This window comes from Protopterus annectens, chromosome 4.part0, assembly GCF_019279795.1.
Source record: "Protopterus annectens isolate FY-2018-M chromosome 4.part0, PAN1.0, whole genome shotgun sequence".
Lineage (NCBI taxonomy): Eukaryota > Metazoa > Chordata > Ceratodontiformes > Protopteridae > Protopterus > Protopterus annectens.
In genome coordinates, this window is record NC_056733.1 from 705,168,135 (window position 1) to 705,195,188 (window position 27,054).

Genomic DNA, 27,054 nt, shown 5'->3' on the forward strand with positions numbered 1-27,054 from the left:
CAAAAAACAACATATGGGAAAATCAGGTGCCAAGGTATTAAAAGAATGCTTGAATATATAAGGGAAATAACCTGCAACTAAGGTGTTCATAGGTTCATAGATTAGCACTAGGCTAACTGCCCTTGTGGGCCAATTTAAGCCTAGCCAATTACCCCATGTGAGAATCAAAACCTGCACCTTGTGTCTGCAAGGTAAACACCTTAACTATTACACCATCCTCCCATCCCTGTGCTACCTGCGTCAGGAGAATGCCAGATAAAACTGACTCACAGGGAATAATCCAGTGCCAATGTGTTAGGAGTATGCCAGGATAAAGCCAAAATAAGGTCAATAAAATAGAACTGAGGTATCAGGTGAATACGGCAGTGATGAGAACTTAGCAAAAAATTTAATTACATGTGTACAGAGTAAAGCAAATAATACCAAAGAAGTGTACACCTCGGTAAGAAACCAAACATAAAGAAAACCAATGTTTCTGATCACAATCTGCCAAAATGTAATAAACTGAAAAAAGACAAAAGTGAACCAACCCTGCACTATGCATTGTACAAATAATGCAAACGTGTTCCAGCAATGGAAGGTCTCACATCCATGTGTGGTATATACTCTCACACTGCTGATAATGATATATACTAAACCAAAGGTCACACAACCATGGATGAAAAGGAATATGTGGTTTTCAAACAGACCCATGTACATCTGTTCTTCCATGGAAGTGAATCTATAAAGTTACAATGTATATACAGGGTAATAATAGGCACAGTCCCCCCTGCCCACCTTAGTAATGTGTGGTAACCCTATCCTTAACATGTAGCTTACCTTTAAAAAGTCCTTTTCATAACTCTAATACTATTCAGACAAATTTGTGCTGAATGAGGGGTGGGGTTGTGAGTTGTACATCATATAAGGAAACTGTTTCCTTGTTCAATGTACCACCTGTTGCTCTGTTGTGCTGTTGCTGTAATAAATGGTCAAAGTGTTTTGGTCAGTGTTTTTTGTGTTCATCATGAAACAGTTCAACCATTCATTTTATATATATATATATATATATATATATATATATATATATATATATATATATATATATATAAAAACTACTCATTATTTGCAAAGACATACAAAAGAGTGCATAGCAAAGGCTGGGGGGAAGGAGCAAATAAACAGGGGTAAAGTGAAATAAATACTGTTGTTTATTTGCATGAAAGAGATGTATGCATGTGTAAAGAGTTATAATGATCTGTGTGTGTGTGTGTGTGTGTGTGTGTGTGTGTGTGTGTGTGTGTGTGTGTGTTTTCACACCAGTCCAAACCCCAAACTTCACTTAATACAACTCACTTGGCTACCACAGCAGAATTCCTCTTCAAAATATAAATCTTTTCTTATAGTTTTACAACTTTTTATTGTCTGATACCAGTAGCAGTTTACAGTAGGTTCTTCATCCCTTTTCTTCCATCACTTGCCATATTCTTAAACATGCACTTTCACTTGGGACTAGCTAGCTTCATATTCGCTCTGAGTTCTCCAGTCCTGTCTGGGATCTGACACTGATCACAGCTTTACCAGTAAGTACAGACTTCTAGATGCAGTCATAATCAATGAGGATGGTGCTAGGGACAGTCAGGAGAAAGCACTATTAGTCAAAAATGACCATGCCGCACTGCACAGAATGAAAAATTATAATTTGAAAGCCAGTAGTTTGGAATTTTAAGGGAGTGGATTACACTGAACTGGAAAGAAAATCAAGGATGATTACGGGGTTATAATGCAAATGAAGAGAATTAAAACGGTAAGGGAATGGGTCTGGAGCAGAGCACTCAGCGATGTAAACAAAGCGGATAATGAACAGGCAAAACAAGAAAAAGACCAGCGTGGCTCTATAGAAATGTGAGGCTAGTGATTAGGGAGTGAAGGGTGCCATGCCAGAAAAGAAGGGCCAAATGGAGAGAAAAGGTGGAAATGGAATAGTCCGCCTTTGGGGAAGATAACACACAAAGACCACATAGGCTATCAATGAGAGTTCCCAGAGTCCCAGAAATATGACAAATGAATTAAAAATCCCATGATGGTGTTCTTCAAATGATTACTAGCTAGTCTAGCAGATGCCCTGGGACTGAAAGACAGCAACATGGTATCCCTGTACAACAAGATCAGGAAAGATCTCTGGGACTAAAGACCTGTTAGGTAAACAACAGTGGCAGGGAAAGTCACGAAAAGAAAATGGCCATAATGCCTATTTGCTTTCCTGTAAGACAACATTATCCAGAAAAAAAAATATCCAGGGCAATAACCACAATGAGTTCATGGCTAGAAGATGCTGCTACTTAAGTCTGATCCAGTTTTATGACTGGGCTGTAAAAGAACTGAAGAACTTGCCAGGGGATTGCTAGTATACCCTGACAACCTGACATCACAAGGCCTTTGAAATGATCCCGCAGAGATGGACAGCTGTAAAACTGGATGGGCTGGAGGCAGGATCAAGGCTAAGAAAGTGGACTGCTGCATGGCTGAAGAAAAGGAGAGTGAAGACTGTGGTCAACTGGGAAATGTCAGGAAGAAGGAAAGTGACTATTGGAATACTGCAAGGATCAATCATGTCTCTAGTATTCTTCACAGTATTTGTCTCAGAAAATGGAATAGGATCAAATTCTTTGTTGATGATGGAAAGATAGGTGTCACAGTGGGGGATGCAGAAATAATATGAGGAAGGTGAAAGCAAAACAGGACATTTGAGGAGCTGGTCATACCTGGACTGGACCACCACGGACAAAGTGGTAATGCTCCTTCTTTACTGGGCACTGGTAAGGCCATACCTTGAATACTAGGTGTAGTTATGGGAGACATACAAGGAGAGGGATGTCAGCTACTGAAAGCAGTCTAGGAGAAAACCATCAGAAAGGTTTATCAGATGAAGGGAAAAGAACATGACCAGGGCCTAGAGCAGCTGGAGCTCCACATTTTCTCAAGCATGGTAGTATGAGATGGCAATTTCTCAGAATTCTGGTGCTTCCTGCTCTAATGTATAAGTAAGGTTGCATGCTGGCTTAATAGTAAGCACTGGGAAGTGTGTACCTCAGAGAAAGAATGACACAGGTGTTACACTACATATCACTGATTCTTTCTCTACGGTGCAGAATCTTGGGAGTCAGAATAATAAACTTTGGAGGGGGATGCACCTTGAAAAATGTGCTTATTCATCTCACTTGTTCATAAATTGAGCAGTTTCAGAATGAGTTTACTCAGCTGTAATTTATTTAATTTGCTATGGCTTGTGACTAAGCAAGTGTGATACAAGCTTTTAAGTAAGGAGGATTCACAGGTTGATCCAAAGACACCAGCAGAGATAAGCTGACATGCTATGGATGTACCAAACCATGACAGAAAGACAGGAAGGGGTCATCCTGAAATGAAGGGACACAGTGAGAAGGAGGGGACACAGGCAGCAGACTGAAAAGACCAACTCGTATGTTTCAAAAAGAAGTACTTCACAGAGAGGTATGTGAAACCTCAGAACAGACTAATAGAATGGATGGTGGACAGGGAATTTTCATAGCCCTACAAAAGGGATTAGAAAAGGGTCTGAAAAAGGGGAAGAGAAGGTAGGAATGGAGGGGAGGTAAATATTAAATGCACTTAAAGAACATACTAGATAAGCTTATTGTCTCCTTCTGCTCTTACAAAATGTAATGTAACAGCATCACAACGGTCTAATCACAAGCCATTATCAATCTTGTGGCAAGTTATTAAATGTTTAACATGGTGCAATAAACATCAAGGCCTGCAGTTTATTAAGCATGTTGTCAGGCATGGAGAAAATGTTAAATATAATACCGAAAGAGTCTTTAGGCCAGACTCATTTATGCCTACACTAAGTGTTCACCATTCTGGAGAAAATGGAAGCTCATATAGATATGGACAGTAAGATACAAGCAGTTAAAATGTTTTTAGTCCCCTTAGTCTTATACACAGGTCAGGCATATTTTTATCAACCAGAGGAAAAGTTGTGGATATCAATTAATAAAGAGTTATATTTAAGGAGAATAACAATAATCATGCAGAATATTATATACATAAAGTGGGAGAAATTATCCTAATAACTAAGCCAACAGGGGAATGCAGAAAGAAGATTCTGAAGATAGGGATGACTGCAGTTAGGGATATAGACAATAGGCAAGAGCGGGTGGAATTTATTGGAGAAAACTGTCAAAGGAATCAAGGTATTGTGAGCAAATAACTACAGAGGAAAAGATGATATAATGGGAAGATACCAAGAATTTATTTAGGCTGTAGGTTAGAAACTGCCTTCCCTAACAAGGATTAATATCAGAGTATAGGCAAAGAGAAAGAAATAGGGGGGGTCCTAAATGAAAGACCAGCACTGATAGACTTTTTTTGTAGAATCTAGTACAGAAGCTGCAATTAAAAAAGGAATATTTAGTAGAGTATATAAAATATTGCAAGACAACTATAAGAACCAATAAGAAGAGGTTAGAAAGGATTGGGAAGAGACTCCCAAATATGCAACAAAATCTAGAAGATTTAGGATTTTTGGTTGGAAATGTTTACATAGATATTTTTATACTCCAAGTACACTCTAGAGAATTTTTCCTCAGGAAGACAGCAAATGTTAGAGGTGTGACAGAGAAGAAAGAGATAAATGGGAATGCATTTTCTGGTACTGCAGTGAGTTGGCAGACTTTAAGGATTCCTGCAGGATGCATTGTCAGAGATGCTAACATGCAGAATCGGAACTTACATGGTAAGGCCTTGCTGTGTCTAATTATGGTGGCTGCCAAACAAGCAATTACCAGAAAAATGGAAATCAAAATCTAAACCAATTATCCTAGTAGTGACTATAGTAACAGAGATAAAACAACTGGAACTGAGATCTTTAGAAAAGGGCAATAGCAAACTACATAGGAAACTGCATAGGAAAAAAGGGAATTGTGGGAACAATACATACAGGGGAGGAATGAGGTTTACAAGAAGGCAGGACTTAAATGAGCTATGTAATGTGTGACTGAAAATGATTGGGTGGATTATAAATGATAAATAAACCTCATGAAAAACCAAGTAACAAAACCAACTGCTGGCAATTAGGCAAGAAGAACTCTAACACAAACTAGCGCTTTTGTTCATATTTAATACAACTGAACTTAATCAGAAAAGTTGAAGTTCAGTCGTATTAAATTTGAATGAAAGCACTAGTTTGTGTCCGAGTTCTTCTTGCCTAATTGCCAGCAGTTGGTTTTGTTACTTAGATTACAAGTGATGTATAATGCTTGTGAATCAGAGTGTTTCAGTATGGTTTGTGATGTAAAACTCTTGTAACTAGGATTCTGTTGGTGTGGTTTGTTTTCATTTATATAAATGTATGATTGCCTGTGTTGTAGGTGATGTTTAATAATGGTGTTTCTTACTTAAAAATAGGGACATAATTTATGTAATGTTGCTTAGGTTATATGATATATAGCAATATATGTGATGGATAATGTTTGTAAACGTGAACTTGTTAGTACAGTTTGATTGCTTATATAAATGTAAATTTGCCTATGTCACAAAGTAATAATTTAATAAAGGTGTTTTAAAAAATAAAGTGTCCATTCTGAGTGAATAGACCACAAAATCATAACTTCCACCTTCTTCCTCCTAATTTTAGTTTTCCTACTGATTTTTTGCACCCTTAAATATCAAGGGAGATTCATAAAGGTTACCACAATGTGTAGACTACATCTACACTTATTATAATCTTTATGAGTGAATAGACTGCACAAAAATGTGGTAGAGAGGTTCTTGAATACAGACCGTGTACACATAGTGTAGGTGTTCATGAATCTGGCCCTTTGTAATCTACAAAATGCTGTATCAACTTTGAAGACAGACATACAAATGTCATGCATTCATTTATCCAGAGCATTTCACAATAAGGAGATAAACAACACCATACCTAAGCCCAATAACTTGCCCTAGCATAATCCCAAATGCAGTGAACGATGCTGATGTCAAGGTGACTGCCCCTCGGAACTTCTTTGGTGCACTCTCACCAAGGTACATTGGTTGGATATTCATACTCACACCTATGGAGGACAAACAAGAAGGGCCATTGTTAATATGCTGTCTGTAAAAGAGAGACTGTGCTGGTTAAAAGTCATAGACAAGATTTAATAAACTTGTTCACAAAAAGTCTGAATAACGACAAATAGTTGGAAATTAATTGGCCTGTTTATTTGCCTATTCAGTATGTGGAAGGTGCAGTATTTAAGCCAACGTGCATAACTTCACATTTCTGAATTTCAGTAACATGCACAAATTGTACCAGTAAAGAGAAAGATAAATGTTGGTTCACATTGTTTAAGTACACAAACTCTCCCTCTTATAACACTTCTATGACACAGGAGTCAAGAGAGGATCTATTGTATAAATGGCATTGACAATCCAACAATGCCATGCCCACATCACTTGTTGCTCACCATGGGAATGCCCAAACCTGCACAAACTTCATTGAGGGGTATTACACTACTGAAAAACCAAACCAATCTAGGCCACATTTACAAACAATTAAAGGAGCCCTTACTACTTGTAACCCTTTTGTTAAAATACCCTCTGGTGACCTGTACATAAGGTGTCACTCGGTCTCAAAAATCAATCTCAGCCATACCATGTAACATTTAGCTATTTAGCTCTTTACAGAATGCCTGTTCCTTACTGTTCCTTGCTGCTGGATTTCGCTGCCTCTGTGGTTTTCTATACCATGTAACATAACAATATCTTATCTCAAAGACTTTCACACTTACCAAATAAACTACCCCGTTCAATTAAACTCAGCCCATCAGGTAAACTGCATTTTAGTCATTCTGTCAATAGAAGGGAAAGTCTGTCTATAATGGATGCTCCAGAACTGGTGTGAGCACCTAAGGAATCCAACAGCTATTATGAATTTATTAACATGTAGAGAAATATCTCCTTTAGGTTACCTACCATGGTATTAACTATTTCATATCTTGGTGCAGTCATTTTGTTCACCCATTCATCTCTGAAGAGCAATGGTCTGGGTAATCCATCCATCTATAATTACTGGTCAGTTATCCATACACCTATTTTGTAAGGATGGTTAATCATCTACCTATAAAATCAATAATAGATGCCCAAACAAGCAGTAAAAACACCATAAGCTCCACACATATAATGAAACAAAAAGCCAGGTACCAAAATCTTTATTTGTTAAGAGATTTCATCCCCTGCATGAACCTTCGGGGACTTTATCAGAACTAAATAAATCCCGTTCGAGTCAAACCCTTTTTATACATACATAGTCAAAACAATTAACAGTTAATTAATTAAATGAATAAGTAAATAAGGATTTAAAGACATACCATAAAAACACAACAAATCAAACAACTCCACATCTAATAATAGATGAACCTGTTCATTAAAAATATGTGTAAGGATATATAGAAATAATTGAATGTAAAAATGTGTATAAATAATTCAATAAAAACACTTGTTTGCCTGAATAAGTAGGGTCTTAAAATATTTTAAAATGTTAAAGCCTTTTTTTCTCAACACCGGAACCAGGGACACATAATCATTTAAACCAGGTTCCACAACAAGGCATTAAGCCTGATAATCCAGTGGAATTCTCTCAGGTCAACTTGAAGTTCCCCCCAACCACCTTTTAAATTGTGTGGGATGACATCTAAAATTCCAAACTTAAATTTTGTTTTCCCCTGGCAAACTAGTGTATGCCTATAAAGGGCATTATTAATATTTTGTTTGGCAATAGCATATAGGTGTTCATATATTCTAGTTCTAAATTTCCTTTCCATTTTGCCAACGTAAAAATATGAGCATGTTTGGCAAATGGAAATATAAATATGTAAGGGGATGCCCCTACTAATACCTTCAATATAAACTAAATCATTATCCAAAACAAAGGGGCATTGATTACATTGAACACATCTAGTGGTTCCTTTAGTTGGCAAAGTTATGGGTATGATAACATGCTCCATCAAGAATTTGAAATTTTTACCTGCTTTGTACACAAAACTTGGTAGTTGACCTAAGATGTGGAAAATGTCTGTATTGCCCTTAAATATGTTCCAGTGCCTCTTAATGCTATCCCTCAATGTTCGTTCACCTGTACCAAATGGGATGACCATGCTCATTTTGTACCTCTCTGTTGCTATTTGTTGGTTGTTCATTTTTTGAATTGTCTCAACACTAACTAGTAGGGGCTTATATTTTGCCTTCATCCTTCTACCATTTCTTTCACCACTTTATCAAGTATTCCATTAGGGTTCCCCCTTGCCCTAAACATTTCTGTGATGTTAGCTACCTCATCCAAAAAAGTGTCTTGTGTGGAGCACATTCTTCCTGCCCTTACCAACTGCCCTTTAAAGATGTTTCTCTTGGTGTAGAAGGGGTGACTACTTTGAAAATTGAGGCAACCACTGGAGAAGGTTTCCTTCCTATAAATTCTGGAAGCAAATCTTTTATTGGATGTGTCCTTAGAAATGGTCACATCCAAATAATTAATCTTATCAGTAGAATGGTTGGCTATAAATTTTAAAAAATGGACATATCTGATTGATGTATTCCAAGAAACCATTTAAATTGACCCGAGAGTCCATCCAGAGGATAAAAATGTCATCCAGAAAATGGTAGTAAGTAAACCACAAATGTTGGTAAACACTTGTAAAAATATGCTTCTTTTACCATGAATAGAGAACCAAATTAGCATAAACGGGGGCACATGTTGCCCCCATTGCTACCCCTTGAGTTTGTCTATAAAATTCTCCTTCAAAGGTAAAATAATTATTGGACAAAATATAATCCATAATTGCCATAAGAAAATTTGTCATGGAGTCAGAAAATGTGGTGAGTTCCCTAATGGCATCATGGAAAAGGTCCAGTCCCTCCTTGTGGGGAATTGAGATGAATAAGTCCACAATGTCAATAGTGGAAAAAATCACATTACCATTATACCATCGTTCATTAATTTTGGGAAAAAAATCCCAAGAGCCCTTGAGCAGGTAATCAGCAGAATCAGTCAACTGAGTCCATTAAATTTCGATCTACAAAAGTACATAAAGTGTGCGTAGAACTGTTCTGTGCAGAAATAATAATCCTGAATGGAGGTTGCTGAATACACTTGTGCACTTTAGGGATGCCAAAGGCTGTTGGCACTAGGGGGTGTTCTGTTTTCAAAGAAATTGTACAAGTCCTCTGAAATGACTTTTTAAAATAAAGAATCCTCCAGGAATAGTTGAATCTTCCTATGTGCTAAAGTAACTTCATTCTTAGATGACATCTGATATCTTTCAATTTCTGAGAACATCAAAGTGAGATGGTACACATAATCAATGGTGTTAAACAGAACTACACCCCCACCTTTATCAGGCTTCATGATTCTAAGCGTTTTATTTGTTCTGAGTTGGTTTAATAGTATGTACTCTTCCCTACTTAAATTGGGGTGTTTGTTAGATCTGAGACATTTAAACTCATTCTGAATGTCTCCTTCACATGCTTTTTCAAATGCCAAAATTAACGGATGAAGTGGTGGGCTAAAACAACTTTTTTCTTTCAATTTCAGTTTTAGGTTGTCTTCTTTACTATTAATTTCCTGTCCTTTAAACAAAATCTTAAAATTTAGTTTTCTGGTGTACAATTTTAACTCAGTAAAGGTATCAACTGGATCCAACTTAAATGTAGGGACAAATTTGAACCCCTTCCTGAATAAAGAAAAGAAAGTTGCATCCAACCCTATCTTGGTATAATTATAGATCTTAAAACCATCCAAAGAGACACATTTACCATCATTGGTTAGCACAATGTTTGCCTCCACTTCTGGATAATCTACCTGCGGTTGTTTCTGTAACCTCCCCTGTTGTTGTTTCTGGGTATGTGGGTTCCCCTAAAAATGTTCTCTGTCTATTCCAGTTTTCTATACGTTCAGACCTTCTCAGTGCTGGAAAATCTGTTTCATATTGGTCTGATAGTTGGTCATACACACTACACTCTTCATCTAAATATTCATCATTATATGGTGGAATGAAATGGTGATCCTGCATGCATACCTCTCAAATGTCCCGAATTATTCGGTTTTTACTGGGTTTTGGGGTCCAAATAATGGGGTGCTATGATTCAGAGTGGCACTCCTTCATTTTCAATTTATTTGCACTTTTAGTTTTTAATTTTCGTGCTTTGGGAGCTGATGTCATCACATGCATGATGACGTCAGTTCCACCAGCCTGTCGGACTGCAGCTTGCACTCATACGTAGCATGTATTTCTGGCTCTGGTTCAAATGCTTGCAAGCGGCAATCACCAAAGCCGGTTCGTCTTTCATCAGATTTATTTTTAACGTTCTGGCTGTATTAAGGAGTTGGATGGAGATTATCACTATATTATGAAGCTGGATGGATTATCGCTGGATCTATCTTTTTAACGTTCCGGCTGGATGTTCACACAACAGAAGCTGGCTGGGGGTAAGTGGCTGGGGATGTTATTTAGAGTTAGGTGGCTAGAGGTACTTAGGCTCAAACCCTGTACCTTGGGTCCAAGGTAAAAACAGCCTAAAGTCCCTAGCCACCACCACTTGTGAGCTTTGTTCAGCTTTTTTCTGCTAAGAGTTTGAGAGCTGTGGTGAGAAATTAATTCACTAAATAAAAGCCATTAAGTTTCAGAAAGCTGCTGATTTGGCTTAGTAGTATGTTGCTCTGACTGTAGTGCATAGGGTCCAGGGCTCAAGACTTGCTAGTGAAATGCATGGTGGTAACACAACATTGTATTCTAACAACTTTACAAAATTATACAAGCAATGTTTAAAATTTGTCCCTGGTAAGTCTCTAGCTACCACCACTTATGTGCTTTGTCCAGGTTTTTTGTGCTAAGAGGTTGAGAGCTATGGTGAGAAGTGAGAAATGATGTCACTAAATGATAGCCATTAAGTTTCAGTCTTCTTATTTTTCAGGAAGCTGTTGATTTGGCATAGTGGCATTTTGCTCTGACTATAGTGCATAGGGTCCTGGGTTCAAAACTTGCCAGTGAAATGCATGGTGATAACACAACATTTTATTCTAGCAACTTTACAAAAAGTTGTACAAGCAATATTTAAAATGTGTCCCTGGTAAGTCCCTAGCCACCACCACTTGTGAGCTTTGTTCAGGTTTTTTGTGCTAAGAGGTTGAGAGCTATGGTGAGAAGTGAGAACTGAATTTGTATTTCCCCATTATTGGCTTTGTTCAGTTTTTTGATTTAAGAAGATGAGAGCTATGGTGAGAAGTGATAAATTAAGTCACTAAATGATAGCCATTAAGTTTCAGTCTTCCTATTTTTCAGGAAGCTGTTGATTTGGCATAGTGGTATGTTGCTCTGACTGTACTGCATAGGGTCCTGGGTTCAAATCTTGCCAGTGAAATGCATGGTGGTAATACAACATTTTATTCTAGCAGCTTTACAAAATTATACAAGCAATGTTTAAAATGTGACCCTGGTTTTTGACATTTTGCACCCCCCAAAAAAATAATGAAATTGAAAATAAGTGCAAGAAGCTGTGCAAGATACTGCCTATGGCTTACACTGCTGTCACTGTATTTATATAGTGTGGGTGTGGAAGTAGACTTTTATGATAGAAATTTTCTGAATTGGGCTGTTTTGTCACTATTGGGGCATGCATTTTGTTTCATTGCCTACAGTACCGTCTACTGGAAAAATGTTCAAACAATAAATTTAAAATGTGCTCTGTCTAACAAGTATGCTGTATTATACAAGGAATATAATTTAATAAAGTCAGGAAGATGTATGAAAGAAAAGAACACATGTATGTTTCTTGTTTTGTGTGCAAAGGGCCAATGGTTTGAAAACAGCCCAAAGGTAATTTTTATCCACCACTGGCCAGATGCATTTTCTTTGGATGTGGTGTGGATTTTAATGCTGTTTCAATGAATGTGAGTTTCAAGGGCAGAGACGTTTTAATGCCAAGTCTATTTTCACTGTGAGACAGTATTGCCTTGTTTACCAGATGTCTATTAGTGTTTGTGCATTGTTCTGCTATAAAAATAAAATTCAAATAATCATTGTAGAAGTAAAGCAGTATGCACACATTAGTGTTTATAGTAAATGGATGGGCGGCTGCGGTGGTGCAGCGGTTAGCGCTGCCACCACACAGCAAGGGGTTCTCCAGTTTGATTCTCGGCTGAGGTACCTTCTGTGCAGAGTCCGCATGTCCTCCCTGTGGTCACTTGGGTCTCCTCTGGGTGCTCTGGTTTCCTCCCACATCCCAAAGACATGCTGTAGGTGGATTGGACACTCTAAATTGGCCCTAGGTGTGAGTGTGAGTGTGTGCGTGTGTGTGCCTTCTGTGGAAGGGTGGTCTCCGGGCTGGCAACATGACACCGTAAAACTCCACTGCCGATCATGAGCAGACAGGTGATCTGCTGTGGCGACCCCTAACTGGGAAACGCTGAAAGAAGAAGAAGTGTTTATAGTAAATGGGGCAAAATAGCCAGGTAATGGGACATTGGAATGGCTGCGTGCAGGGGGACTCTGGTGCCATATTTTGGTTGCTTGTTCTTCAGTTTGTGTTTGAAAGTTGGTATCCCACAATGCCACTGGAGAGGGTGGGGGTAAGTAATTATGCATGCAAATTAGATGTTAATCAGCGCACAGATTTGTACCTATTTTTCATGGGCCTTGTCCAGATTTTTGATGTTTCCAGGTTGAGAGGTATGCCTGAAAGTCATTATTATCACTTTGTCTATAATCAGTTTGAGACCTATAAACCATCTGGGTAAGGGGTACACTTGTTTCTTAATATAATCATTGTCATCCCTTAATAATTTTTTACTTTTACATTCCAAATTCGACTTAACACTACTGTCAACCTTTTCAAAAATCCTTTCGTAATGTACAGTATTAAATTCAAACAACAAATCATTTGCAAGCAAGGCATTCATATTATCTAGTTTGTCTAACATTGCTTTAATATGCTTATTGTTTGTATTTACAATAAAATCCATTATTTCAAGACCAAAACGGTCAAAGAGTGCAAACAGTTCTTCAGTATCACAATTGTTTACATTCCATTAGGAAATTTATATAGTCTTAATCCTTTCGGTACATGCCTTTTCTTAAGGCTTTCCTGCAAATACAGGTTGTCACATTTTATGGCATGCACCTTTAATAATAAGTTCTCAAAGTCCCTCATGGTGGTGTTAAAAGACTTATATTCCTGTCCCACTATCCCACTACCTGCTGCAAGTCCTTTTCTGGAAACAAAATGTCCCTCATAATATGTTCTCTGAAGTTTAAGGAAGATGAATGTCTGGCTGCTGTGTTTGTCATATTGCCGTTGTTTATTTGCGGCCATGTCCTGCCCTCTTGTGGATTTTCCGAAAAATCACATTGGTTGTGTTGTGCTGACAAGGTCATAACAAGGCCGAAATATGCATATCCACAGCTAGTGGGGTTTGGCTTCATTGGCCTGAAATTGTCCAGTAAAATGACAAAACAAGTCATGGGCATTCAGAATTGCTAATTAGCTCAAACACCTGATGTTCATAAGGATCATCTGCATATATCCCATGTGCCTCTGTTACAAGAGGTTTGGGAGGTCACTCAGTGGAATCATCTGCATATATCCCATGTGCCTCTGTTACAAGAGGTTTGGGAGGTCACTCAGTGGAAGTTATAGCTTTGCTGGAGTTTTCATTTTGTTTTTACTGATTGGTTTTTCAATGACCTTCTCGCTCATTGTTTTAACTTGAAGTGAGGAAACGTGAAATCCTTTCTTTGTACGTCGCCTTGGGTAGAATGACTTTGCGTGTTGTGGAGTAAGTCCATTGTTTTAGTTAGATCCACAACATGCTGGGTCAAGGCGGCAATTGCTGTAGTTAAGTCAATATTTGTTAGATCCAAATTGACTGGGGAATAGTTAAAGCTACTTGATAGAACGTCATTGGAGGCAGACAACCTCCCTCTGTTGTCATCATTGGTATTTTCCATTGTTCCGTTCACCAGGAAATGGAATAAATGAGTTGGTTACAAATAAAAAGTCCAAAAAGTCAATTAATATATGTAAAGGGAGACTCAGTCTGAAACACCTCTTGTCTCCTACCACTAAACTGTGTCAGCCGTTTAGCACTGCTCAGTTCAAACGAAAAATAGTTATCCAAGAAATCGACACAGCCGTTTGAAAGGACACCAAAAATAAACTTGTAAAATGAATAATAGATGCCCACACAAACAGTAGAAACACCATAAACTCCACACATATAACGAAACGAAAAGCCAGGTATTAAAGTCTTTATTTGTTAAGTGCTTTCATCCCCTGCATGAACCTTCGGGGACTTTATCAGAGCTAGATAAATCCCCTTCAAGGCAAACCGTTTTTATACATACTTAGTCAAATCAATTAACAGTTAATTAATTAACTGAATAAGTAAATAAGGATTTAAAGACATATCATAAAAAACACAACAACTCAAACAACTCAGCATCTAATAATAGAGGAACCTGTTCATTAAAAATATGTGTAAGGGTGTATAAAAATAATTGAATGTAAAAATGTGTACAAATAACTCAATAAAAACAGTTGTTTTGCTTGAATAAGTAGTGTCTTAAAATATTTTAAAATGTTAAAGCCTTTTTTCTCAACACCAGAAACAGCGACACATAATCATTTAAACCAGGTTCCACCAAGGCATTAAGCCTGATATTGAAGTGGAATTCTCTCAGGTCAACTTGAAGTTCCTACCAACCACCTCTTAAATTGTGTGGGACGACTTCTAAAATTCCAAACTTAAATTTTGTTTCCCCCTGGAAAACTAGTGTATATTGTCTTTGGCAATAGCATATAGATGTTCATATATTCTAGTTCTACATTTCCTTTCCGTTTTGCCAACGTAAAAATATAAGCATGTTTGGCAAATGGAAATATAAATGACACCTCTCGTATTGCAATTACAATTGCAATTTTGGCATTTGAAAAAGCATGTGAAAGAGACATTCAGAATGGGTTTAAATGTCTCAGAGCTAACAAACACCCCAATTTAAGTAGGGAAGAGTACATACTATTAAACCAACTCAGAACAGATAAAACGCTTAGAATCATAAAGCTTGATAAAGGTGGGGGTGTAGTTCTGTTTAACACCATTGATTATGTGAACAATCTCACTTTGAAGTTCTCAGAAATTGAAAAATACCAGATATCATCAAGGAATGAAGTTACTGTAGCATATAGGAAGATTCAACTATTCCTGGAGGATTCTTTATTTCAAAAAGTCATTGAGAGGACTTGTATAATTTTTTGAAAACAGAACACCCCATAGTGCCAACAGGCTTTGGCTTCCCTAAAGTGCACAAGTGTATACAGCAACCTCCATTCAGGATTATTATTTCTGCACTGAGCAGTTCTACGCACACTTTATGTACTTTTGTAGATAGAATTTTAAAGGATTCAGTTGATTCTGTTATCTGCTCAAGGACTCTTGGGATTTTCATTCCAAAATTAATGAACGATGGTATAATGGTAATGTGATTTTTTCCACTATTGACATTCTGGACTTATTCATATCAATTCCCCACAAGGAGGGACTGGACCTTTTCCATGATGCCATTAGAGAACTCACCACATTTTCTGACACCATGACAAATTTTCTTATGGAAGTTATGGATTATATTTTGTCCAATAATTATTTTACCTTTGAAGGAGAATTTTATAGACAAACTCAGGGGGTAGCAATGGGGGCAACATGTGCCCCCATTTATGCTAATTTCGTTCTCTATTCATGGGAAAAGAAGCATATTTTTACAAGTGTTTACCAACATTTGTAGTTTATTTACTACCGTTTTCTGGATGACATTTTTATCCTCTGGAAGGACTCTTGGGTGACTTTAAATTGTTTCTTGGAATACATCAATCAGATATGTCCATTTTTTAAATTTATAGCCAACCATTCTACTGATAAGATTAATTATTTGGATGTGACCATTTCTAAGGACACATCCTATAAATTCTGGAAGCAAATCTTTTATTGGAAGGAAACCTCCAACACTTACCTCGATTTTCAAAGTAGTCACCCCTTCCACACCAAGAGAAGCATCTTCAAAGGGCAGTTGGTAAGGGCAGGAAGAATGTGCTCCACATGAGAGACTTTTTTTAGAAGAGATAGCTAACATCACAGAAATGTTTAGGGCAAGGGGGTACCCTAATGGAATATCTGACAAAGTGCTGAAAGAAATGGTAAAAGGATGGGGGACAAAATATAAGCCCCTACTAGGCAGTGTTGAGACAATTCAAAAAATGAACAAGCAACAAACAGGAACAGAGGGGTACAAAATGAGCATGGTCATCCCATGTGGTACAGGTGAACGAATACTGAGGGATATCATTAAGAGGAATTGGAACATATTTAAGGGCAATACAGACATTTTCCACATCTTAGGTCAACTACCAAGTTTTGTGTACAAAGCAGGTAAAAAATTAAAATTCTTGATGGAGCATGTTATCATACCCAGAACTTTGACAACTAAAGGAACCACTAGTTGTGATCGAGGTAATCAATGCCCCTTTGTTCTGGATAATAAGTAGTGGGGATATTTGTAGCATTTCTATATTCAGGCTTGTATTTGGGCCTAGTGTTTGTGGAGGCTGTGTGTCTGAGCACATATTCAGAGACATTGGTTTGGCCAAAGCCATCAGGCATTTCTGTGAGAGAGAATTGTTTGAGGTCATTGGCTGACTGAGGTCACCTGGACTACAGCTTAGACTAAGCACCTCATTGGTTCTTTTGAGATTTCTTTTTTAAAAGGTGTCTCAGGTTTCAACTTTCTGTTACCTAAGAAGTTCAGTTGTGAATGCTCTGCCATTTCACAGTGAACTGATCGAAGGAAGGACACTGAGGAAACTCAGAGCTATAATATATAACATTAAGTATCCTTTTTTGTTTATTTTGTTCTTTATTTCTTTGTTATTTATAGCACTTTGTGTACTGTGTATTTTTCTAGCTAGTTTCACTGTGTGTGAGGTATTAACTGGAAATTGCCCACCTTTATTAAGCATCTGTTGGGTTGTTTGTTTCTGATAACTGGTTACAGTAAACTCTTTTTTTCTAGAGGCTCCTTTAGCTGTTTAAAACTTTCATTTAAAGGCTCACTGCTGCTTTTCAGCTGTGAAACATTTCTGCAGTTTGTTTCTCACCCTCCCTCCCTGCTGGTATAGTGTTTTTATAGTTGGTGGCTTGCAGATGCCCGCCCCTAGTGTAAATTTGATCTGGGACCCTCCTCCCAGTCTAGTGTCATTACCTCATTCTACCCAGTACAGGGAGAACATTTGAGAAGGCCAATCAGCTTAGTTTTGGCTACTCCTTTCTCTCTTTCTCTCTTTCCACTAAAAAAAATTATCTGCTTTTACTGTATTTGTGTTTTTCCTACTTTATTTTGCTTTTGCGTCATCTTAAAAGTACTCAATTGTATTTATTACTGCTTGGTGTAACTTATTCTAAGCCTTTTAGTTTAAGCACTTGGGCTTTAGACCAGTTGTTTTACATTAGGAAGGTCTGTGGGCTGCACTGTGGTGGCAGGACAGGTAGCTTACATCCTTCTAAGTTGGGAACTGCTGATTGAGGGCTCAGTGTCTGTTATTCTAAAAGTGTATTAGTTCTGGTTTAAGCACCAGGGCTTCAGGCCAGTTATTTTACATTAAGAAGGTTCATGGTCTGCACTCTTGTGGGAGAAGAGGCTGGACTCTGCCCTTCTGAGCTGGGAATTTCTGGTTAAAGGCTTATAGTGCCTGCATATTTGAACTATTTCTTACTGTAATTGGTACACCTTGTTTGCTGTAGCATAGACTAGATCCAGGCCTGCTGAATCTAGTTTTGTTTGTATACTTGTTATTTCCCTGAAAAGCTAATTCCACCTAAAACGCGGCTTTTCAGCGCTTCTGTGGATCCCTAGTGATATCTGCATTGCTTACTGTACTTATTTCCTTGTTTCACTTGAAAGAAAGTTACTGTTTGTCATTTTTGCATTTATGTTACCTGGCACTTACTCACTAAAGCAATTATATAAGTCAGCACTAAAAAATTAAAAGCACTACACCCTCACAAACTCCCCTGAGTACCTTGCTCCCCATTGGCCATTTTTTCAATTATAAAGAAATTCCCAATACTATTCTAGCATGTCCAAAGGTCAGTTGTCAATCTCCTCTCCAGTCCAGCTGGTGAATCTGGGAATCTTGAGGCAATGTTACAACTGCCTCATGTACACAGACAACCCTCTCCTCCTCCCAACAAATTCCAACACATGTGGGAGATGCAACCATATAGCCAAACTGGAGGCTAAGCTCTCTCAACTCAGTACTGGCGTAACCAGTCAGGAGGAGAAGGAAACCACACTCACTACAATTCCAGTCTCACATAGACCTACCACGACAGCAAACCAAACACATAAACACACAAAAACATACTTGGAGGCTCTAAATAAAAATCTGCCTAAGCAGCAGAGACCTCCAAAGCAGACACCCAAGCAACCGCTACCCCAAAACAAAACACGTGCAACACATAGCTCACAAAGCCAGTGTGCCGAACAGTCACAGCCCTTAAGGCTAAACAACACACCTGATACACTTGTAATAGGTGACTCTATCATCAGGCACACTGACGTCCCACTCACCAGGCTGAACAAGGAGAAGGTCACGGTGAGCTACCTGTCGGGCGCTAGGATCCACCACATAACACAAGCACTCAGGTCACTCCAAGGCAAGTACAAATATGACTCAGTCATTGTCCATGCTGGTGTAAATGACCTGAGACGTACCTCCCTGGACTACATGAAAAGAGACATAGAGGAGCTCTCTGAGCATGTAGCCCAGGCCGGTATGACCCTGACCTTGAGTAGCATCTTACCCTCACCAAGAATGATGCCACAGTATGAAGACAAGATTATCAATTTCAACAATTGGCTTAAGTATTGGTGTCATTCAAAGGGGATCCAATGCCTGTCAGCCTGGGATGACATGCTCGACAAGCAACGATGCTTCGCTAGGGACGGCTTGCACCTGCCACCCCTGGACTTTCAGATATTGTCAAAGGCGCTTACTAACCCCATAGTGCCTTTTTTAGGCGAGACTCCAAAGACAAACCCACCTTCATAGGTATCACAAGGGATAGAAACTAAGAGTAATGCTACTCAACGCCAGAAGTCTAAACCTCAAGATGCACTTTTCGAAACTCTCCTTAGCATGGAGAACATCGATATCTGTGCAGTAACAGAAACCTGGTTCAAGGCTCTCGAAAGCACCCTAGCACTACCAGGTTATACCTCATACCATGCTTTTCGGCCCCAAAACTTGGACCAAACCACAAAAGGAGGGAGTATCAATATTCGTCAAAGATACCTACACCTCCAGGTTGGTGGCACAACCGCGAAGCATCAGAGACTATCCATGTGCAACTAACAGTGGGTAAAACTGCCTTCCAGTTTATAGCCTGCTACAGACCACCATCCCAAACCCAGGAACCCCACTCGGCCTTCCTGAGAACACTGGAAAATATGAAGGTCTCTCCAAACACCATTATATTGGGTGACTTCAACTACCCAACCATAGACTGGGAGCATTACTCTAGCTCCAACACCTAGCCCAAAGGTTCCTAGAATTTATAAACTCAAATGCTATGGAACAACTTGTTACCACTCCCACAAGAGGGGAAAACATACTGGACCTGATCATCACCAACATGAGGACTCTATGCTCCAGACCAGAAGTGTATCCCTCACTGGTAAGATCAGACCATAAACTAATCTCACTGGATATTCACATCCCGACCCCACCCCATGCCCAGAAAACCACAGTGAAAAACTTCTCTAAAGCAAATTTCACACTCCTCAAAACCAAGGTGGAATCCTTCAAAGCCCCGGGCCTGTGGATAATGCGGCCCAGACTGCAAAATCCTTTATAAATGCATTCTATGAACACCTTCAGGAATGCATGGATCATGCAATCCCAAATAAAACCAAGACCCAATCCTCCAAAGGCAGATGTCCTGTCTGGTGGACCCCAGCCATAAACAAACTATACAATAGAAGGAGGAAGCTACTACATGATAGAGCAAAATCCCAAAAAGGAAAGGCATTTCTGATCAGTATTAGCAAAAAACTACGGGCACGCATAAAATCGTCTAAGGCCAGCTTCGAGAGAAAAATTGCACAGGACACTAAGGATAATCACAAGGCTTTCTTTAGTTATGTTAGGAACCTGGGTGGGAATTCCCAGATATGCTAAGAATTAGTCCAAAATGACAAAAAATACACCGAACCCACAGACATTGCCAACCATTCTACTGATAAGATTAATTATTTGGATGTGACCATTTCTAAGGACACATCCTATAAATTTGAAGCAAATCTTTTATTGGAAGGAAACCTCCAACACTTACCTCGATTTTCAAAGTAGTCACCCCTTCCACACCAAGAGAAGCATCTTCAAAGGGCAGTTGGTAAGGGCAGGAAGAATGTGCTCCACATGAGACACTTTTTTTAGAAGAGATAGCTCACATCACAGAAATGTTTAGGGCAAGGGGGTACCCTAATGGAATATCTGACAAAGTGCTGAAAGAAATGGTAAAAGGATGGGGGACAAAATATAAGCCCCTTCTAGGCAGTGTTGAGACAATTCAAAAAATGAACAACCAACAAACAGGAACAGAGGGGTACAAAATGAGCATGGTCATCCCATTTGGTACAGGTGAATGAATACTGAGGGATATCATTAAGAGGAACTGGAACATATTTAAGGGCAATACAGACATTTTCCACATCTTAGGTCAACTACCAAGTTTTGTGAGCAAAGCAGGTAAAAAATTAAAATTCTTGATGGAGCATGTTATCATACACAGAACTTTGACAACTAAAGGAACCACTAGTTGTGATCGAGGTAATCAATGCCCCTTTGTTCTGGATAATAAGTAGTGGGGATATCTGTAGCATTTCTATATTCAGGCTTGTATTTGGGCCTAGTGTTTGTGGAGGCTGTGTGTCTGAGCACATATTCAGAGACATTGGTTTGGCCAAAGCCATCAGGCATTTCTGTGAGAGAGAATTGTTTGAGGTCATTGGCTGACTGAGGTCACCTGGACTACAGCTTAGACTAAGCGCCTCATTGGTTCTTTTGAGATTTCTTTTTTAAAAGGTGTCTCAGGTTTCAACTTTCTGTTACCTAAGAAGTTCAGTTGTGAATGCTCTGCCATTTCACAGTGAACTGATCGAAGGAAGGACACTGAGGAAACTCAGAGCTATAATATATAACATTAAATATTCTTTTTTTTGTTTATTTTGTTCTTTATTTCTTTGTTATTTATAGCACTTTGTGTACTGTGTATTTTTCTAGCTAGTTTCACTGTGTGTGAGGTATTAACTGGAAATTGCCCACCTTTATTAAGCATCTGTTGGGTTGTTTGTTTCTGATAACTGGTTACAGTAAACTCTTTTTTCTAGAGGCTCCTTTAGCTGTTTAAAACTTTCATTTAAAGGCTCACTGCTGCTTTTCAGCTGTGAAACATTTCTGCAGTTTGTTTCTCACCCTCCCTCCCTGCTGGTATAGTGTTTTTATAGTTGGTGGCTTGCAGATGCCCGCCCCTAGTGTAAATTTGATCTGGGACCCTCCTCCCAGTCTAGTGTCATTACCTCATTCTACCCAGTACAGGGAGAACATTTGAGAAGGCCAATCAGCTTAGTTTTGGCTACTCCTTTCTCTCTTTCCACTAAAAAAAAAATTATCTGCTTTTACTGTATTTGTGTTTTTTCCTACTTTATTTTGCTTTTGCGTCATCTTAAAAGTACTCAATTGTATTTATTACTGCTTGGTGTAACTTATTCTAAGCCTTTTAGTTTAAGCACTTGGGCTTTAGACCAGTTGTTTTACATTAGGAAGGTCTGTGGGCTGCACTGTGGTGGCAGGACAGGTAGCTTACATCCTTCTAAGTTGGGAACTGCTGATTGAGGGCTCAGTGTCCGTTATTCTAAAAGTGTATTAGTTCTGGTTTAAGCACCAGGGCTTCAGGCCAGTTATTTTACATTAAGAAGGTTCATGGTCTGCACTCTTGTGGGAGAAGAGGCTGGACTCTGCCCTTCTGAGCTAGGAATTTCTGGTTAAAGGCTTATAGTGCCTGCATATTTGAACTATTTCTTACTGTAATTGGTACACCTTGTTTGCTGTAGCATAGACTAGATCCAGGCCTGCTGAATCTAGTTTTGTTTGTATACTTGTTATTTCCCTGAAAAGCTAATTCCACCTAAAACGCGGCTTTTCAGCGCTTCTGTGGATCCCTAGTGATATCTGCATTGCTTACTGTACTTATTTCCTTGTTTCACTTGAAAGAAAGTTACTGTTTGTCATTTTTGCATTTATGTTACCTGGCACTTACTCACTAAAGCAATTATATAAGTCAGCACTAAAAAATTAAAAGCACTACACCCTCACAAACTCCCCTGAGTACCTTGCTCCCCATTGGCCATTTTTTCAATTATAAAGAAATTCCCAATACTATTCTAGCATGTCCAAAGGTCAGTTGTCAATCTCCTCTCCAGTCCAGCTGGTGAATCTGGGAATCTTGAGGCAATGTTACAACTGCCTCATGTACACAGACAACCCTCTCCTCCTCCCAACAAATTCCAACACATGTGGGAGATGCAACCATATAGCCAAACTGGAGGCTAAGCTCTCTCAACTCAGTACTGGCGTAACCAGTCAGGAGGAGAAGGAAACCACACTCACTACAATTCCAGTCTCACATAGACCTACCACGACAGCAAACCAAACACATAAACACACAAAAACATACTTGGAGGCTCTAAATAAAAATCTGCCTAAGCAGCAGAGACCTCCAAAGCAGACACCCAAGCAACCGCTACCCCAAAACAAAACACGTGCAACACATAGCTCACAAAGCCAGTGTGCCGAACAGTCACAGCCCTTAAGGCTAAACAACACACCTGATACACTTGTAATAGGTGACTCTAGCATCAGGCACACTGACGTCCCACTCACCAGGCTGAACAAGGAGAAGGTCACGGTGAGCTACCTGCCGGGCGCTAGGATCCACCACATAACACAAGCACTCAGGTCACTCCAAGGCAAGTACAAATATGACTCAGTCATTGTCCATGCTGGTGTAAATGACCTGAGACGTACCTCCCTGGACTACATGAAAAGAGACATAGAGGAGCTCTCTGAGCATGTAGCCCAGGCCGGTATGACCCTGACCTTGAGTAGCATCTTACCCTCACCAAGAATGATGCCACAGTATGAAGACAAGATTATCAATTTCAACAATTGGCTTAAGTATTGGTGTCATTCAAAGGGGATCCAATGCCTGTCAGCCTGGGATGACATGCTCGACAAGCCACGATGCTTCGCTAGGGACGGCTTGCACCTGTCACCCCTGGACTTTCGGATATTGGCAAAGGCTCTTGCTAACCCCATAGTGCCTTTTTTAGGCAAGGCTCAAAAGACAAACCCACCTTCATAGGTATCACAAGGGATAGAAACTAAGAGTAATGCTACTCAACGCCAGAAGTCTAAACCTCAAGATGCACGCACTCGAAACTCTCCTTAGCACAGAGAACATCGATATCTGTGCAGTAACAGAAACCTGGTTCAAGGCTCTCGAAAGCACCCTAGCACTACCAGGTTATACCTCATACCATGCTTTTCGGCCCCAAAACTTGGACCAAACCACAAAAGGAGGGGGAGTATCAATATTCGTCAAAGATACCTACACCTCCAGGTTGGTGGCACAGCACGAAGCATCAGAGACTATCCATGTGCAACTAACAGTGGGTAAAACTGCCTTCCAGTTTATAGCCTGCTACAGACCACCATCCCAAACCCAGGAACCCCACTCGGCCTTCCTGAGAATACTGGAAAATATGAAGGTCTCTCCAAACACCATTATATTGGGTGACTTCAACTACCCAACCATAGACTGGGAGCATTACTCTAGCTCCAACACCCTAGCCCAAAGGTTCCTAGAATTTATAAACTCAAATGCTATGGAACAACTTGTTACCACTCCCACAAGAGGGGAAAACATACTGGACCTGATCATCACCAACATGAGGACTCTATGCTCCAGACCAGAAGTGTATCCCTCACTGGTAAGATCAGACCATAAACTAATCTCACTGGATATTCACATCCCGACCCCACCCCATGCCCAGAAAACCACAGTGAAAAACTTCTCTAAAGCAAATTTCACACTCCTCAAAACCAAGGTGGAATCCTTCAAAGCCCCCGGGCCTGTGGATAATGCGGCCCAGACTGCAAAATCCTTTATAAATTCATTCTATGAACACCTTCAGGAATGCATGGATCATGCAATCCCAAATAAAACCAAGACCCAATCCTCCAAAGGCAGATGTCCTGTCTGGTGGACCCCAGCCATAAACAAACTATGCAATAGAAGGAGGAAGCTACTACATGATAGAGCAAAATCCCAAAAAGGAAAGGCATTTCTGATCAGTATTAGCAAAAAACTACGGGCACGCATAAAATCGTCTAAGGCCAGCTTCGAGAGAAAAATTGCACAGGACACTAAGGATAATCACAAGGCTTTCTTTAGTTATGTTAGGAACCTGGGTGGGAATTCCCAGATATGCTAAGAATTAGTCCAAAAATGACAAAAAATACCAACATCCTAGCTGACAGGTTCAGCGCAAACTCCCCCCCCCTCCCCACCAAAAGGGCTAATATCTATCCCAGCAGAGTGCTGCCCCCCTGACATCTCAGATGCTCAGGTAAGAGCTGCCCTCTCCAAAGCAAGAAACACAGCATCAATGGGACCAGACGGTGTCCTGGGCTGCGTCCTACATGAACTCCAAGAAGAGCTAAACCCAAACCTAAAACTACTGTTCAATCTCAGCCTTACTACAGGATATGTACCCAAAGAGTGGCGTACAGCAACAGTGGTCCCTCTCCGCAAAGGTGGTGCCTCAACGGATCCTGGAAACTATCGCCCCATAAGTCTCACTAGCTTGGTCTGCAAAGCTATGGAAAGGATCATCATGGACCTTATAAATAAAGATATTGGGGACCTGCAGACACTGGATCCTACCCAGTTCGGCTTTGTTAAGGGCAGATCCTGCCTCTTGAACCTGATCGACTTCTTTGAAACAGTCACCAAGGCCATTGACAAGGGGAAGGTGGTCCACACAGCCTACCTGGACCTCGCAAAAGCCTTTGATACAATACCCCACTCGGGCATTATAGATAAGCTCACAAGCTTAAATATAAACCCCTATGTCACTAGATGGGTTGCAAACTGGCTCAAGGACAGAACCCACATGGTTAGAATAGCTGGAGCCATGTCAGACACCAAACCAGTTACAAGTGGCGTCCCACAAGGCTCAGTCCTGGGACCTCTCTTGTTCGGTATATATTTCTCTGAGGTACAGGCCAACATGGAAGGACTGTGGCTGACCAAGTTCGCAGATGACTGCAAACTGGGTGCCATAAAAGACTCTCCAGCCGACACAAGCATCCTCCAAAAGGGCCTCATAGAAACAGACAACTGGTGCCAGAGCCATGGCCTCAAGCTAAACGCCAAAAAGTGTATAGTCATCCCCTTTGGCAAAAACAAAGTGCCCACAAATTACCACATAGGTGGTAATCCATTAAGTACAGAAGAAGTAATTAGGGACCTGGGGACCCAAGTTGATAGCAATCTCTCATTTGACAACCACGTGGCCAAAGTGGTCAGAAAAACATTTTATATAGCCCACCTAATTATGAAGGGATTCACATCTAGATCAGGGGAGGTCATCGTGCCTCTTTACTCATCCCTCATCAGGCCCATAATCGAGTACAATGCCCCTTTTGGGATATACCTTACCAGACACCTGCAGCAACTGGAAAGACCCGAAAAGTACCTCATCAAGAGGATCAAGGGGCTCAAACAGATGCCGTATGCTGCCCGGTTAAAGAAACTCCAGCTCTACTAAGTGGCATACCGCCTGCTCAGAGGTGATCTGTGCCTGACGTATAAAGCCATGTCCAACCCGGAATTAATGGACATGCTGCACCTCAGAAAATCCAAATCCCATCGAGCTACGCGCACGAGGGACTTGAACCTCAGCACTGAAATAAATAGGACATGCTGGAGGGACAGATTCATAACCCAGAGGCTCCCTTCACTCTGGAATAAAATCCCAGTCCAGGTTAGGCAGAGTACCTCATTGACTCTCTTCAAAAGGAATCTTGATGAGTGGATGGGAGATCGTAGGTTTACCCTGGGTATCACTTCTGTGTCACTGTTAGACAGAGGCACAGTATACTAACCTTGAAAAAGGGCATAGCAAAATTAATTTAATATGGGTGGCGAAAGCCATACACACTCTGGATAGTCTTATAAATGCCCTAGGGCAGATAGCCTACTATGAACCTATGAACCTATGATATAATTTATATTGAAGGTATTAGTAGGGGCATCCCCTTACACAAAGGTAATTGCAATACGAGAGGTGTCATTTATATTTTGATTTGCCAAACATGCTCATATTTTTACATTGGCAAAATGGAAAGGAAATTTAGAACTAGAATATATGAACACTTACATGCTATTGCCAAAGAAAATATTAATAATGCCCTTTATAGGCATACACTAGTTTGCCAGGGGAAACAAAATTTAAGTTTGGAATTTTAGAAGTCATCCTACACAATTTAAGAGGTGGTTAGTGGGAACTTCAAGTAGACCTGAGAAAATTCCACTGGATTATCAGGCTTAATGCCTTGGTGAATCCTGATTTAAATGATTTAAAACGATTATATGCCAAGCTGGTTTCAGTGCTATGGTTGATTTTGAATATCACTTCTACGGTACTGCATACCTCTCAACCTCTTTGAGCAAAAAATCTGGACAAAGCCATAAATGTGGGAAAAAGACCCCAAAATAGGGACAATTTTTAAATATTGATCTTACAAACTTAAAAAGTTGATAAGAGTAACAGGTTTTGCATTACCATGAATTTTCTGAAAGGTATGAAGTCTGAAACTCAAATGTCTGTC

The 27,054-nt window shown here is 39.7% G+C and overlaps 1 protein-coding gene across 1 annotated transcript in view; it reads right to left on the reverse strand.

The window, feature by feature from the left end:
• SLC2A11 (solute carrier family 2 member 11) overlaps window positions 1–27,054 on the reverse strand; it is a 466,200-nt gene that overhangs the window by 245,473 nt on the left and 193,673 nt on the right. The window contains exon 5 of the mRNA XM_044068682.1: window positions 5,945–6,074. Coding sequence (XP_043924617.1) covers window positions 5,945–6,074 — 130 coding nt within the window. The remainder of the gene's footprint in view (window positions 1–5,944; window positions 6,075–27,054) is intronic.